Source organism: Ornithodoros turicata, chromosome 10 (genome assembly GCF_037126465.1).
Source record: "Ornithodoros turicata isolate Travis chromosome 10, ASM3712646v1, whole genome shotgun sequence".
NCBI classification, from domain to species: domain Eukaryota; kingdom Metazoa; phylum Arthropoda; class Arachnida; order Ixodida; family Argasidae; genus Ornithodoros; species Ornithodoros turicata.
The window spans coordinates 9,571,298-9,583,970 of NC_088210.1; the positions used below are offsets into that span (position 1 = coordinate 9,571,298).

Here is a 12,673-nt window from a genome sequence, read left to right on the forward strand (position 1 = left end):
TATTTGTCCTCCTTTTATAATCCCCCTCCTGCACGAGTCAAAGGCGAGCTTTTGTGGAGCTCGGGCAAGTGTTTGAGTACCGCGGTCAACCACTGCCCCAGTTCCGAGCGGAAGTATATTCTTGTTTCTCATCCCAGTGTCACAGCAGTGGCTTGTTTCGTATGCCTTTCGTTTCACCCGAAAATTCCCCGATGACATATCAAACAGAGATCGTAGTGCCCGATTTCTCCACGAATTCTTGACATGGACATTGTGTCCTACTAAGACCAATGGCAGTTCTAGAATGCTTTATTTGTGATAATGGTAATGCCAGTCTAACAAATTCGGCCAGTGGCGACACCACAGTGGTCAGTGATGGAGTAAAATTTCAATGAAATGATAAACCTACAGAAATGTGGAATACGAGGCTAAAATGGATGTCAAGAATTGGTTTATAAAGACAGATACCCTAGATGATGCCAACTTTACGTTCTCATCATATTCGCAGGTTTTATCACTTGTTTGTGTTTTTTTTTTTCTCTAAAGAGCGCCCTGACATTGGGGTCTGTGATGGCGTGCTGTATGAGCTAAGCGCAGTTAGGAAGGCACATTATGATGTTTTCCCTAAGTGGCTGTTCTATCACTGAAAGATTGTATAACTCCAATTGCATTGCTTGTGCCAGGCAGTACATGCACTCAGAGTGAATGAAAGGCACACCACAATTATTGAGTCGACTCTTTGGCACTTCAGCTATACGGTCAGCCAACGAGGTCAGCTGTCTGCACAGCTCCCCAGTTTCCCTCTCTAACCCATTGTCTGTGGAGCAACCTCAATGGTCTAGCTCACAAATAAGGGGGTAACAGCTTAACGTAAGGCGCACATGGTTTCCACGTGGAGCACCATGCAGGCCTATGAATACCCCCTTACTGCTGCATTGTGAGTGGACGGAGACTTCGTCACGTGGTTTCTGCAAAGTTTACCCCCTCTCACATGCAGAAACGAACTGTTGTAGCATATGCAAGTTTTGATAGTGGAAAGCGTGTAGAAATTTCTCCGTATGAAAATTTTTGTAAAAGCATATACGTTTCATTTACTATGAGTTCAAAGTAATTACAAAACCATTGTTCCAAAACTTCCAATTTCTGTCAGTATTGTCCGATCAGGTTACATTACATTAGTAGCTAATGCACGTTGGCCACTAAGTACTGTACAAGTACTAATTTTCGCGAGGAACTAATTTTCACAAAATTCGCGAGCTCTCTTTCCTTCGCGAATTTAAAGTTCCACAAAATATTTGAACCAATGACAGAAAAATGCGCAAACGAAATATGTAAGAAATTTTTACCCAGAATGCTGAGGCAACTTATGTATGCCGTTTCTTACTCTATAACACTGTATTGAATGCCAATCATACCCGCTCGATGCGGTGACAGGAATGACGGGAGACAGGCCTCTCAGGCCTGTCCAGGCCTGCGGTGACAGGAATCTCAGCCCTCTCAGTCAGAATGGCTCAAAAAGACGGCAAATGCAATGCGTTATTACCCAGTTGTGACACCTTTTGTTAACTTCTTCCTGGATTTTCAAGGTGGGGGGCCCCTAAGACCCCTAGTGCAGGGCCAACGCATCGCGGTACCGCGAATTCAAGGTTCTGCAAATAATTGCCTGATTCTGTCTCCTCACAAATTCACGAATTATTGAGCCCATTAATTTAACCACTTACATACAGTACTATTTCCTAGTTCTCCAGCATTGCTGTAGAAGTGCCGTACAGCTTGAAGTTTGCATATTAAGGGGTATAAATTTGCTTTTTCAAGATCCATGCTTCATCGACCCCTGCGGCTTCGAGGCCGTCTGTCGTGTCGAGAACCACAAGACTGTCTGCATCTGTCCTCCCAGCTACACTGGAAATCCTTTAGTGAGATGCGTCAAAGGTACGAGTGAAAAGGCAATGCCGCTTTTAGGGATACTAACGTGTTTCTTCCGCGTACAGTGGAGGTCTGTGGCATAGACTACAACTGCCCAGGAAACCTCATCTGTCTCTCGACAAACACCTGTGGGTGCCCTCCGAACTACGACCGTATCGGGGAGTTCTGTATTGGTATGTTTTATCATTTAAAACACTCATCCTGCACAGATATTGTAACACTCCATCTTTTGAGTGAACCTCGTACAGTGTGTTCTGACTAACCAAATTTTTTAAAATGTAGAATTTATGTCGATTCTGATCGCATGTGTGGCTGACACCTAGGAAATTTTGTGCAACGATTTGGCGCTGCAGTTTGATGTAGGGTTAAATGAATGTAATTAACATAATTTAAACTTGCTTTAATAAAATATATTAATTATGTAACTTAAATTAATTAAATGAATTGAATAAAAAGGCACCAAAGTAAATCCTATACTCAGAACATCGCAGACATGTCCAATGGAAAGAGCAACCCCCCCCCCCCCCACACACACACACAAAAAAAAAAAAAAAAAAAAGAAGAAAAAATCGTAAAAAGCTCCGAAGTGCTCTGTACAAATGAAGCCAAGTTAATCTATCGTAGTTCGTAGTGTTTCCTTCGTTTTGACTTTCAAAATGACTTAGCAAAATTCAGTTGGTTGAACCTGTGTATTCCCTAGTACCTGGTGCATGTTACATGGGACACCTTGTATAAACATGGGTGTGACCACTTTTTTCTAACCAGTGACCAGTCGCAACTGTACGACGACAAACCCATGTTCGAAGAACGAAGACTGCGTCTACGTGGGGCCCCAGGAAGGATTCTGCGTCTGTCCCCGTGGCTTTGAGCTCCAACCCAACGGAGCGTGCAGAGGTGAGCGTTTGTACAAAGCGTGCGAAGCTTAGTCATTATTGCGGTTAAGGTTTTTATTAATGGCGTTAATTTTTTTGTCCTAGATATCAACGAGTGTGTGTCCTTGCACAATCCTTGTGCCCCCAACGCCAACTGCGTCAATCTCCTCGGCAGCTATGACTGTGTCTGCCCTCCTGGAACTGTTGGCGATCCTTTCATTCGTGGCTGTAAGCAGTACTTGCTGTTGTAATATCACATAACTTTGCTTGTGTGTTTGTACTGCTTGTAAAGAAATGATCCCCGTGACTTTCAGGCGAACGTGTTGAGGAATCCTGCAGAAGCAACAGGGACTGTCCTTCCGATAAGGAATGCGATCTTGGAACACGCCAGTGCATACGTAAGATTTTGCATTCTCTCGTCTGCTACATGACAGTAGCACGCCTTGATTGTTGACACAGGTGTATACATATAAAGGTAGATCTGGATGGACGAATACGTATAATTTACACTGGTAGCAATGTCCAATTATGTCTGTAATGTGTACTTTTAATTTCCGCTGTAATTTGTCTCTGATGTTCGAAGGAGAAAGATGTCAATGTACTGGTTACATCAGTATTGTTTTGGTATCAGTGTCAGTATCGGTATTGTTTTGTCTAAGCATACTGTACTGGGTCAGGTGTCTACATTTGCTAGAGTACCGAAATAAGAAAGTCGATAATGTGTAGTGGTAGCGATATACAAATGGCAGGTCAAGTCCCATTTGATCAGAAATCTGACCAATCAGTTTGGGAAATCAGGTCACAAGAAACACAGATGTACATTGTGACGAGACGTGGGTGGGGATTATTTATTGGGATTATTTATGCCCGATGATTTTGCACTTTTTAGCTCCGTGCCACGTCTGCGGACCGAGTGCGACCTGCACTGTGACCAATCACGTAGCCATCTGTGTCTGTCCGCCCGACCTGATTGGAGATCCGTACGACAAGATTCACGGCTGCTACAAAGGTAGGTTCAAACAAAAAAAGGCGGAGCACGAACAGGATCACAACTCTCTCGTTTTTAGGTGCCCCTCCTCCGGATCCCAAGGAGCCGACAGTAACCGATATTCCCCCTGGTGGCCTCGATGGTAAGTTAATTAAGGGCCTGGTTTTTCTTCCGTGGCAAATCTCGAATTCCGTGGCAGGGAATCGGAAATTCTGTAATTTTCCATGGAAAGTCCTTGCGCGTCTAGGCCAGCTGACGGAGATATACGAAGACAAAATCTTTATCAACTTGCATGACATAGAAGTAAAGTGTCTACAAACCCAAAATACAATTGTCGCTAAGCATAACGCGGCACTTTGTGCTGTTACAACAGTAACGTCTGAAAAACAATTGGGTGTTTTCATAGAATTCTTCAGTACCGTACTAACCACTCTTTGCACTTATGTTTCCCCAAGTGGGAACGTTTAGTCATTGCATGCTTCGTCATGAGGAACACGCTAGACGGGATATCGCCGATGGGAGCAAAACGGAAGTACTAGCTCAACTAGCATTGCCACCATGGGACGTGTGGTACACATTTGTCTTCCTCTCATTTGGTGGTGCGGGAAAGGGCGTAATCAGCCGTAGGTATACACTAGTCTCCGGCACCAAAGCTATGTCCCTCAGTCAAGATTTGTAGTTCCGCATATAAATATATAAAAATAATATAATAAATAATAATTCTATATAAAACCCCAGATTTCTCGATGCATCCTAAATGTCACGCGGATTTGTGGAATTGCAGAAAAGTCATATGGCCTTACGCTCGACTAGATCATAGCACCTGATACGGGCTTCTGGCACTTTGGGTGCATTGCTAAAACAGGATATATATACTGTCATAGTCATTATTTTCCATGCTATATCATTGCTCGGTATATTTAGGAGATAAATCCTTGCACCGTCAACATAATTCCTCCAAAAGTAGGATAATCATTTCACAAACCCTGTATCCGCACAAAACTGCGCAGTACGCGGACTATGAACTTGCTGCACGTTGACCTGCGACTACGAAGAGCATGTGGATCATGTCCATCACACGCGCAATCTCACAGGACGCATGTTTTCAAGTAACGTTGAAGCCTACTCTACTCGAATGAAGCAACCTCAAATGTGCCACTGTTATACGCGGGTGTAGCGTAGAAAAAAGGTGGTGTTACGTAGTGTTACACACACACTCTGGCGTCTATTAGTCACAATGTATTCCATCAGTTGAACTAATTGACTAGCTAACATTCACAGCCCAAGTTAGTACAGTCGCCGACCGATTTTTCGGACTTGAAGGAGCCACAAAACCTGTCCGAATTATCGAGGTGTCCGAATTTTTAGACAAAGGCTTAAATCTGCCCAAATATCGAGTCACGAAATGCACTGTAGCGCGTCTGTTTTGGCTCTTGGAAGACGAAAAGTCCGAAAAAATAGGCAGCTCGGAGCGAAATGAGTACGAAAAACCGGGCAGTCCGCCCGGAACACGGCCTAAAGTATTGGAAGCGGAAATACACAGGCTCTATGGGGCGTTTGACGATGCCAACAGTTTTGTCCGAAACATTGGAAAGTCAGAATTTTTATAGTCCGAAATATCGGTCGGCGACTGTATTTCTGGGTTGAGCCTCACGGTGTTAAGGAACAAAAAGTGCATGCGGACGTGTGGACTGTAGCACTTCCCCATTTTTGCAGTTATGTGTCTGGCGGACGGTGTCCAAGTTCTCATTCAGCTGGACAGCTTCAACGGCGTCATCTACGTCAAAGGTCACAGCCAGGATCCCCAGTGCCATCGAATCGTGTCCAGCAGCGAACGGGAAACCGTGGACTTCAAAGTTCTCTTCAACACATGTGGCCTCGTGCACATCAATGTAAGCTGCCACAAAACTTTGGCAGGAAGGGGCGCTCAACGGCAAACTTTTACAGGGAGAAGCATCGTTTATACTGGTCATTCAGAAGCACCCGAAGCTGGTTACGTACCGTGCCAGAGCCTACCATATCAAGTGTGTCTACAACACTGGAGAGAAAACGGTCACGCTTGGATTTAATGTCAGGTAAATGTCTCGCATAAGAGAAAATGTGGGTTCTAACAGCTATTAAAAAAAAGAAAAAAGTAGAAGAACATGAATAAATGTGTTAATACCTGTGTCTCTCTAGCATGATCACCACTTCGGGCACAATCGCCAACACGGGACCTCCTCCGACCTGCCAGATGCAGATCTGCACGGTTGACGGGAAGGAAGTCAGCAGTGCTGAGATAGGCGACGACCTTCTTCTTAAAGTCACCGTTCAACCACACGGTATGTCTAACTTTTGATCCTTGTCATAATTGGATCATTACTAGAGGTGCGCGGATATTCGATTCGTATTCGTATTCGAAAATTTCCTATTCGAAGTTTTCTAGAGCTGTGCGAATATTCGAAATTTCGGATACGAATCGAATATCTGATGCTATTCGAATGCTATTCTCAGCCTATTCTCAGAATTCGAAATTTTCGAATATTTTTCGAATAGTACTGAAGCGAGGTATCGCTATCGCCATTCTGCAAGTGGGCTTTGCCCCATTGCATCGAAGAGTTAGGTGAAGCCCACTTTACGTTACCGCCATTGGTTTTTTGGCGCCATTCTGCAAGTCGGCTTCACATCATTACACACGAGTATTAGGTGAAGCCCGCTTTACACTGCTTACAGTATTCTGTCACCAAAGTCTACAACTTCTGTGATCTCGTGATCAACACTGTACTCTGGGCACTGCATGTTCCAGGAAATGTACTCTCCAACTTTCAGAGTTCTGTTCAGTTGTGTTCTGTTCTGTTGTGATGAGGGGCATCACAACAGAACAGAGGCAGAACTGAGGGGCAGAAGTCAGGGCCGCTGAAGGAACCCAGAAAAGCAGTCCACAGGATACAGTTTGGGAACATACGCTCATCAAGAAACACACAGGTTGAGGAGGAGACATGGAATAAGGGAATGTGTGGCAGGCAAGCAGGCGCAACGAACATGAGGATAACATGTTCCTTGACTACTAGGAGAAAAGGAGCCACAACATGAAAGAACACCACCTCGATATAGAGTTCCTACAATGCCATTCCCCCAGTTAGGGTCCATTTCCTCCACCTTCCAATTTTCTTATAAAAACTACGTCAACGTGTTCACCGACACGAGCTTTTCTCTGAACTTGCAGTATAAAAAAAAAAGAAACAAAGAAAAAGTTTGTTCCACTGTTGTACAATGCTTGACTCACATAAGAGTTCTTCTCTTTTGCAGAAATCTACGGTGGTTTTGCAAGGGGCTGCATAGCCAAGACTATGGACAACGAGGAAGAAACTCAGTACGAAGTAACAGACGCCAATGGATGTGCCACTGACCGAACAATCTTTGACAACTGGGAGTATGATCCGGAGAACAAGGTCCTCATGGCTCGGTTTAACGCCTTCAAGTTCCCGAGCAGCAATAACCTTCGCTTCCAGTGCAACATCCGCGTCTGCTTTGGATCATGTCCACCAGTAAGTACGGACACAGTGTCTCACCCTCCAATGCCCGTATCGGTGGCTGAATCGGCAAGTTGCCATGTCAGTTTTCGGGGTAAAACTTGGTTTTACTCTAAGTGACGATCATGCAAATCATGGGGCAAAAACTGGTTGTACTGTGTGTAACCCTAAAACACCAAGATCCTAATTAGGGTCTATTTATTATGATGACTATTATGATTAGAGCCTGAAGTTTTAGGGCTTGACCCGATTCTTCCCCGGATTTGAACCCCAAATTGAAGGTTGCCACTTTAGGGCGAAACCCGATTTTTACCTTACAAATTGCCCTCACTGAAACGTCTGTAGGAACGAACACTAGCTTGTTTGGCAGTGAACACAATTATATCACCGTTTGTACCAAACCAGTACAATTCATTCGAGTAATACAGCCCGATTTCTCCCTGAATTTAGCATACTGGAAGTTTTTCCGCCCGAATTTACATGAATTTAGAGCATATGTTTATTTACCCCATTTTTACCCCCCCCCCCCCCCCGAATTTGGAAAAAAAAAATATTTTCCACAAACTTCAGGCTCTAATTACGATGCTTTCAACATGCTCATTTGAAAGAGTGCTGTTTGCGGTTACATGTACTAACTGATGAATGTACTCATTGCCTTGAGTAATTTAATTTCCAGTTTTGCTATCTGTTGCCTTTTGCCATTCACTTCGTACTTCATTCGGGGCTAGGTATATTTAGAGCCTGAAGTTTTAGGGTTTTACCCGATTCTTCCCCGAATTTGCACCCTGAATTGAAGGTTGCATCTTTAGGGTGAAACCCGATTTTTACCAGGCAAATTGCCCTCTCTGGGATGTCTGTAGGAATGCACCAACTTACTTGTTTGGCAGAAAAATGCAGTTACATCACCGTTTGTACCAAACCGCTACAGTTAGTTTGAATAACTGAGCCCAATTCCTCCCCGATTTTAGCGTAATGGAAGTTTTTTTCACCCGAATTCGCACAAATTTAGTGCACATGTTTATTTACCCGATTTTTACCCCCCGAATTTAGAAAAACATATTTCCCGAAAACTTCAGGCTCTAGGTATATTCTGGATCACGTCAAACACGTCAGATAACACATTGTGCCTACTAATAATTTGCAATGTGCTCTTCTCAGGTGCACTGCGACGGAGTGGACGCATTTGGAAGGAGGAGGAAACGTCAGGCTACGGGCACTGATCTCCAGTTGGGCACTTCCTTCCAAGAAGGACAACTCAGGGAAGAGATCATGGTGCAATCCAATGCAATACTCACCTTTGACAAGAAGGAGAACCAAGTAGCACCTACCACAGAAGGTACGTAAACAGCCCGTAACTCTCGCATAACTCGCGTTTTAATCATGTTGCCACGGGCACACCTGAACAGCTGTCCCGCAGCATTATGGCTTTGGAGGTTAGCGTTGTGACGCTGGAGGAAGGAGAGGTCAGCCTCCTAATGTCTTGTAGCTGGGTATTCTACGGGAGGTCGAAGAGGAAGGGAAACGAAAGGTGACTGGGGTAACGTGGAGGGAAAGGATTGCTAACCACTATTTTTGGGATCCAAGCATTGCTTTGTATAGGAGGTTCAGAGGCGACGTTTGAAAATAAGTGGGCTCGACTCGCTCCGAGCAGGCAGATACGATGAGCGAGGGTGTTAGAAGGGGCGTGAGGGGAAGGAGGTGGATGAACAAGGGGTGTGTAAGGGGAAGGAGGTGGATGAACAAGGGGTGTGTAAGGGGAAGGAGGTGGATGAACAAGGGGTGTGTAACGGGAGGGACAACAACATAGGTACCGTAACCTTTTTGTCAACTGCCATCCTCGGATCATTGCACAGGCATTCGTGGGGCCTAAATATTCTATTTGTCCCAGTTGCTGATTCAGCCTCTGCAATTTGTGCTATACTATTATCTGATAAATTCTCAACCACCTCGGTTGGTTTGTTTGTCTGTGTGTGAATGTGTGTCAAAAGAAAACGTAAGTGAGAATTCGTGCAGACGCCCTTCAAGAATGAGGCCTTGTTACATTGACGAGAGCATAACGCAGCAGACGACAAGCAGCACCCCTGACCGGCAGCGTGTGGGATCGATTCCTGTTCGCTGACTCCTTGTCAACTGCCCTCGTTGCATATGTAACACGATGATGGTGTTCGATACTATATCATGGCGCGATTTTCTCGTTGCAGCTGGCCCCGAGGTGACGGAAATCGACAGCGTGTGCCTGCCGAAACTGGGCCTCATTGTGTCATTGGTTATCACAACTCTGTTAGCCTTAGTGGCCGTAGCCGTAGCCATCTCCTGCTGGCTCATGGCGTACCGACGTCGAACTAAGGCGGAGGGTCCGCTGCCCCATCCGCCGGACTTTCCGAATCCGCTGTACACCACGCCGGAACCCTTGGCGGAGCCTTCGCCCGATTACTATCAGTCCTCTGTGCGGTAGGGCAGAGGGCCGTTTCACCGTGGCTTCCTGAACATGAGGACGTCTTAGGACTTTTGTGCTTTTCTTCCAACTGTGAAACCATGTGCTGCAGCAGCGGTTTCTGAAACCTCACTGCTCTACATGCTAATGTATTTATTGGCCGTTTTTGTTGTAGGTGTTCCATAGACGCTGCTGGCTTGCGTAGTACCCCCTTTTTTTTTTTTTTTGTTTACATATCGAGAGGTTCACTTCTCGAACAGTAAGTTAACGCTGAAAACGAGACGTGTCTGTTGTAGCATTTCTATTTGAATTGCGTCGAAGTAATTTGGTTTTAAGTTTTGTGCGAGTCACAAAAAGGACGCCCGTGCGCAAAATGCTGCTTCGATGCTGTTTTCACCTCTCTTCAAGTCTGCGACCTCATGTTTGGGTGGTCTTTGTAGAGTGATTGTCTCTTAGTTTTCTCCGAGCGATGAGCGCGGGTGTTCTTTCGGGTTACACCAGAGTGACGCAGCGCGTCACTGGGAAGCCAAGTCATTTCTTTCTGGTGTACGAGATGCGCGAGTTTTATTTCCAATGGCAGCTATACAAAGAAATGTCCAGGGACAGAGTTATATTTTATGTGAATTTTAGGAAGCTTGCGTCACACAGATGGGTGCTCTCAGTAACTTGGATTTCACGCAACCAGTTAGTCCACCGGTGAAGCTCAGGAGTGTACTACTACTCCGCTGATGAACGACGAACAGATTTAATTTCCTTCGCATTTTTCTTTTTTTCACTCGTATTCGACCTTCAAAACAGCTGTAGCAGGCTGTGTAAGCTGTACCCGTCGAGGTCACGGATGTTTTAAGTGAAGAGCAACCAGTGCACGTTGCTTTAACGCTTTTCTCCCGCGTCTCCAATGAGACAAGTTACTCTGGGACCAACCTGTGTGCTTGTTGATGGGATCTGTTTTTTTTTTACCTTTATGTCGTGCGCATGTTTACGGACAGGGTCGTTGTATTGCCGTGCTTTTGCTTTGGTCTTTCGAATGTCGTTTCTCCTCTCTCGACACGAGAGCCTCTTTTCGACGAGCGCCGTGTCCCCGCAGAGGTCAAGCGACATTTGATGACCATTCTGGTTCCGTGTCTCGTCTATTCGTGAAACCTCCGTGTTGTATTTAAACTTAGGTATATGAATTAGTAGCGAGCCCATAGTTTAGCAGATGAAAGGTTTTTGCTGTGATAACTTTTCTCGGTGGCAGTTTTCCTCGATGAGTGCCACTGCCCGGGCAGGAAAACATCTCAGTATGGCAGCTATTTTTTGTAGGCTATGTGGCAACGTTACATGTCGTTTATATTTTGCTAATGACAAACTTCTGCAGTCTTGTATTGCCATTGAATTTTTAACACATGAATAAAGTGTGCTTTTTCCACGCATTACGTCGAACGAGCAGTCTTCGCCCCCTGTTGCATGCCGGATGACGCAAAGGTTGTAGTGGGTAGAGAGCAGTGGGGTAGCCAGACCTCCAAGGTGGGGGGGGGGGGGGCTCTATCAGGGTGTCTACCAACCTGGAAAACAGAGAATTGTCAGGGAATTTTGATGTGACTGGAAAAGTCAGGGGATTGTCAGGGAATTTGGCCAAAAATCAGGTGAAGTCAGGGAAAATCGTGGACAAGGACCATGATGATGCACGGCGAATTCGCAAGTGCCGACCGGTGGTTGAGAGGCGATGCCGCAGCAATGTTACTGCGAGTAGCAGTTTGCCAGTACGACAAGTCCTGAGGCCAGAAAAGTAGGATAGCCTCACTAATACTTAATAAATGGTCTTTTTTATGAGGGATCTATATCAAAACGTAGGAGCAGGAACCAAGTTCCCTTTGGATTTTGTCAGGGAATTTGCTTGAAATAATCAGGGAAAACCTGGAAAAGTCAGGGAATTTGAAGGCTGCAGTTTGGTAGACACCCTGTCTATACGAAAACCCGCCCACACCCTCCCCGACGCTGATCCTGGGTGCGACAACGCACAATACTTGTGCACACCGCTGCACGCGGTTGAAAAAAAAAAAAAGACAAAAATAATTGATTTGGACATTCACAATACGATTATACTGTGATGTTCAATGAGCTGGTGGCACGAGATTGGAAGGATTTTGAAAAGCTCATACTCTGGAAACCATTCAAGTGTGCCGCTTAGATAGACGCCATGAACTGTAAGAACTTTTGCGATCGTCACACTGGTCCCCCCCGCCCCCATATATTATTTTCTCCTCGGATTTGCACGATTTGCGTGGGTTGGTCAGTGGCAGGTAGGGGGGGGCTCGGGCCCCCCCTAGCCCCTCCGTGGGTACGCCACTGGTAGAGAGACGATGGTACACTTTCAGGCATTGACACTCTTATCGTGTATCTAAAGCCTGAGGTTTTAGGATTTTTTTAAAATTTCCGTTTCCATCTAACGAAAGATGGCGGTGGCCCCCTAAAAAAATCTACAACAAAGTAGCTTGAGAGCATTTTACCCAATTCTTCCCTGGATTATTTGCACCCCAAATTGAAGGTTACATCTTTAGGGTGAATCCCGATTTTTACGCGGCAAATTGCCCTCACTGGGATGCCTGTAGGAATGCGCAAACATACTTGTTTGGCACCGAATGCTGTTACATTACTGTTTGTCCCAAACCACTACAGTTAATTTGAGTAACCGAGCCCAATTTCTCTCGTAATTTAGCATACTTGAATTTTTTTTTTCACCCGAATCAACAAAAATTTAGTATCTAGTGTACACGTTTGTTTACCCAATTTATACCTCAAAATTTAGAAAAAGGATTTCCCAAAAACTTAAGGCTCTACGTATATCATGGTGTGCAGGGGCTAGAGTGCCTGTGGGCTTACCTGGAAGCTGGGCCAGGTACAGCCTATTGTTAATGGGCCTGACCTGGGCTTGGGTTTAACGTTATGCACCTGGGGACTCTACATTACTGGGCCTGTG

General features: G+C 45.2%; 1 protein-coding gene across 2 annotated transcripts in view; it reads left to right on the top strand.

Moving 5' to 3' along the window:
* Nucleotides 1–11,126, top strand: part of LOC135370150 (uncharacterized) — a 185,475-nt gene extending 174,349 nt beyond the window's left edge. For both annotated transcript variants that reach the window (XM_064603843.1, XM_064603844.1), the window contains 13 exons: nucleotides 1,795–1,911; nucleotides 1,971–2,078; nucleotides 2,671–2,799; nucleotides 2,883–3,005; nucleotides 3,092–3,175; nucleotides 3,667–3,786; nucleotides 3,845–3,907; nucleotides 5,482–5,657; nucleotides 5,713–5,840; nucleotides 5,944–6,086; nucleotides 7,054–7,292; nucleotides 8,436–8,613; nucleotides 9,479–11,126. In XM_064603843.1, coding sequence (XP_064459913.1) covers nucleotides 1,795–1,911; nucleotides 1,971–2,078; nucleotides 2,671–2,799; nucleotides 2,883–3,005; nucleotides 3,092–3,175; nucleotides 3,667–3,786; nucleotides 3,845–3,907; nucleotides 5,482–5,657; nucleotides 5,713–5,840; nucleotides 5,944–6,086; nucleotides 7,054–7,292; nucleotides 8,436–8,613; nucleotides 9,479–9,732 — 1,862 coding nt within the window. In that variant the 3' untranslated portion in view covers nucleotides 9,733–11,126. The remainder of the gene's footprint in view (nucleotides 1–1,794; nucleotides 1,912–1,970; nucleotides 2,079–2,670; nucleotides 2,800–2,882; nucleotides 3,006–3,091; nucleotides 3,176–3,666; nucleotides 3,787–3,844; nucleotides 3,908–5,481; nucleotides 5,658–5,712; nucleotides 5,841–5,943; nucleotides 6,087–7,053; nucleotides 7,293–8,435; nucleotides 8,614–9,478) is intronic.
* The last annotated feature ends 1,547 nt before the right edge of the window (nucleotides 11,127–12,673 follow it).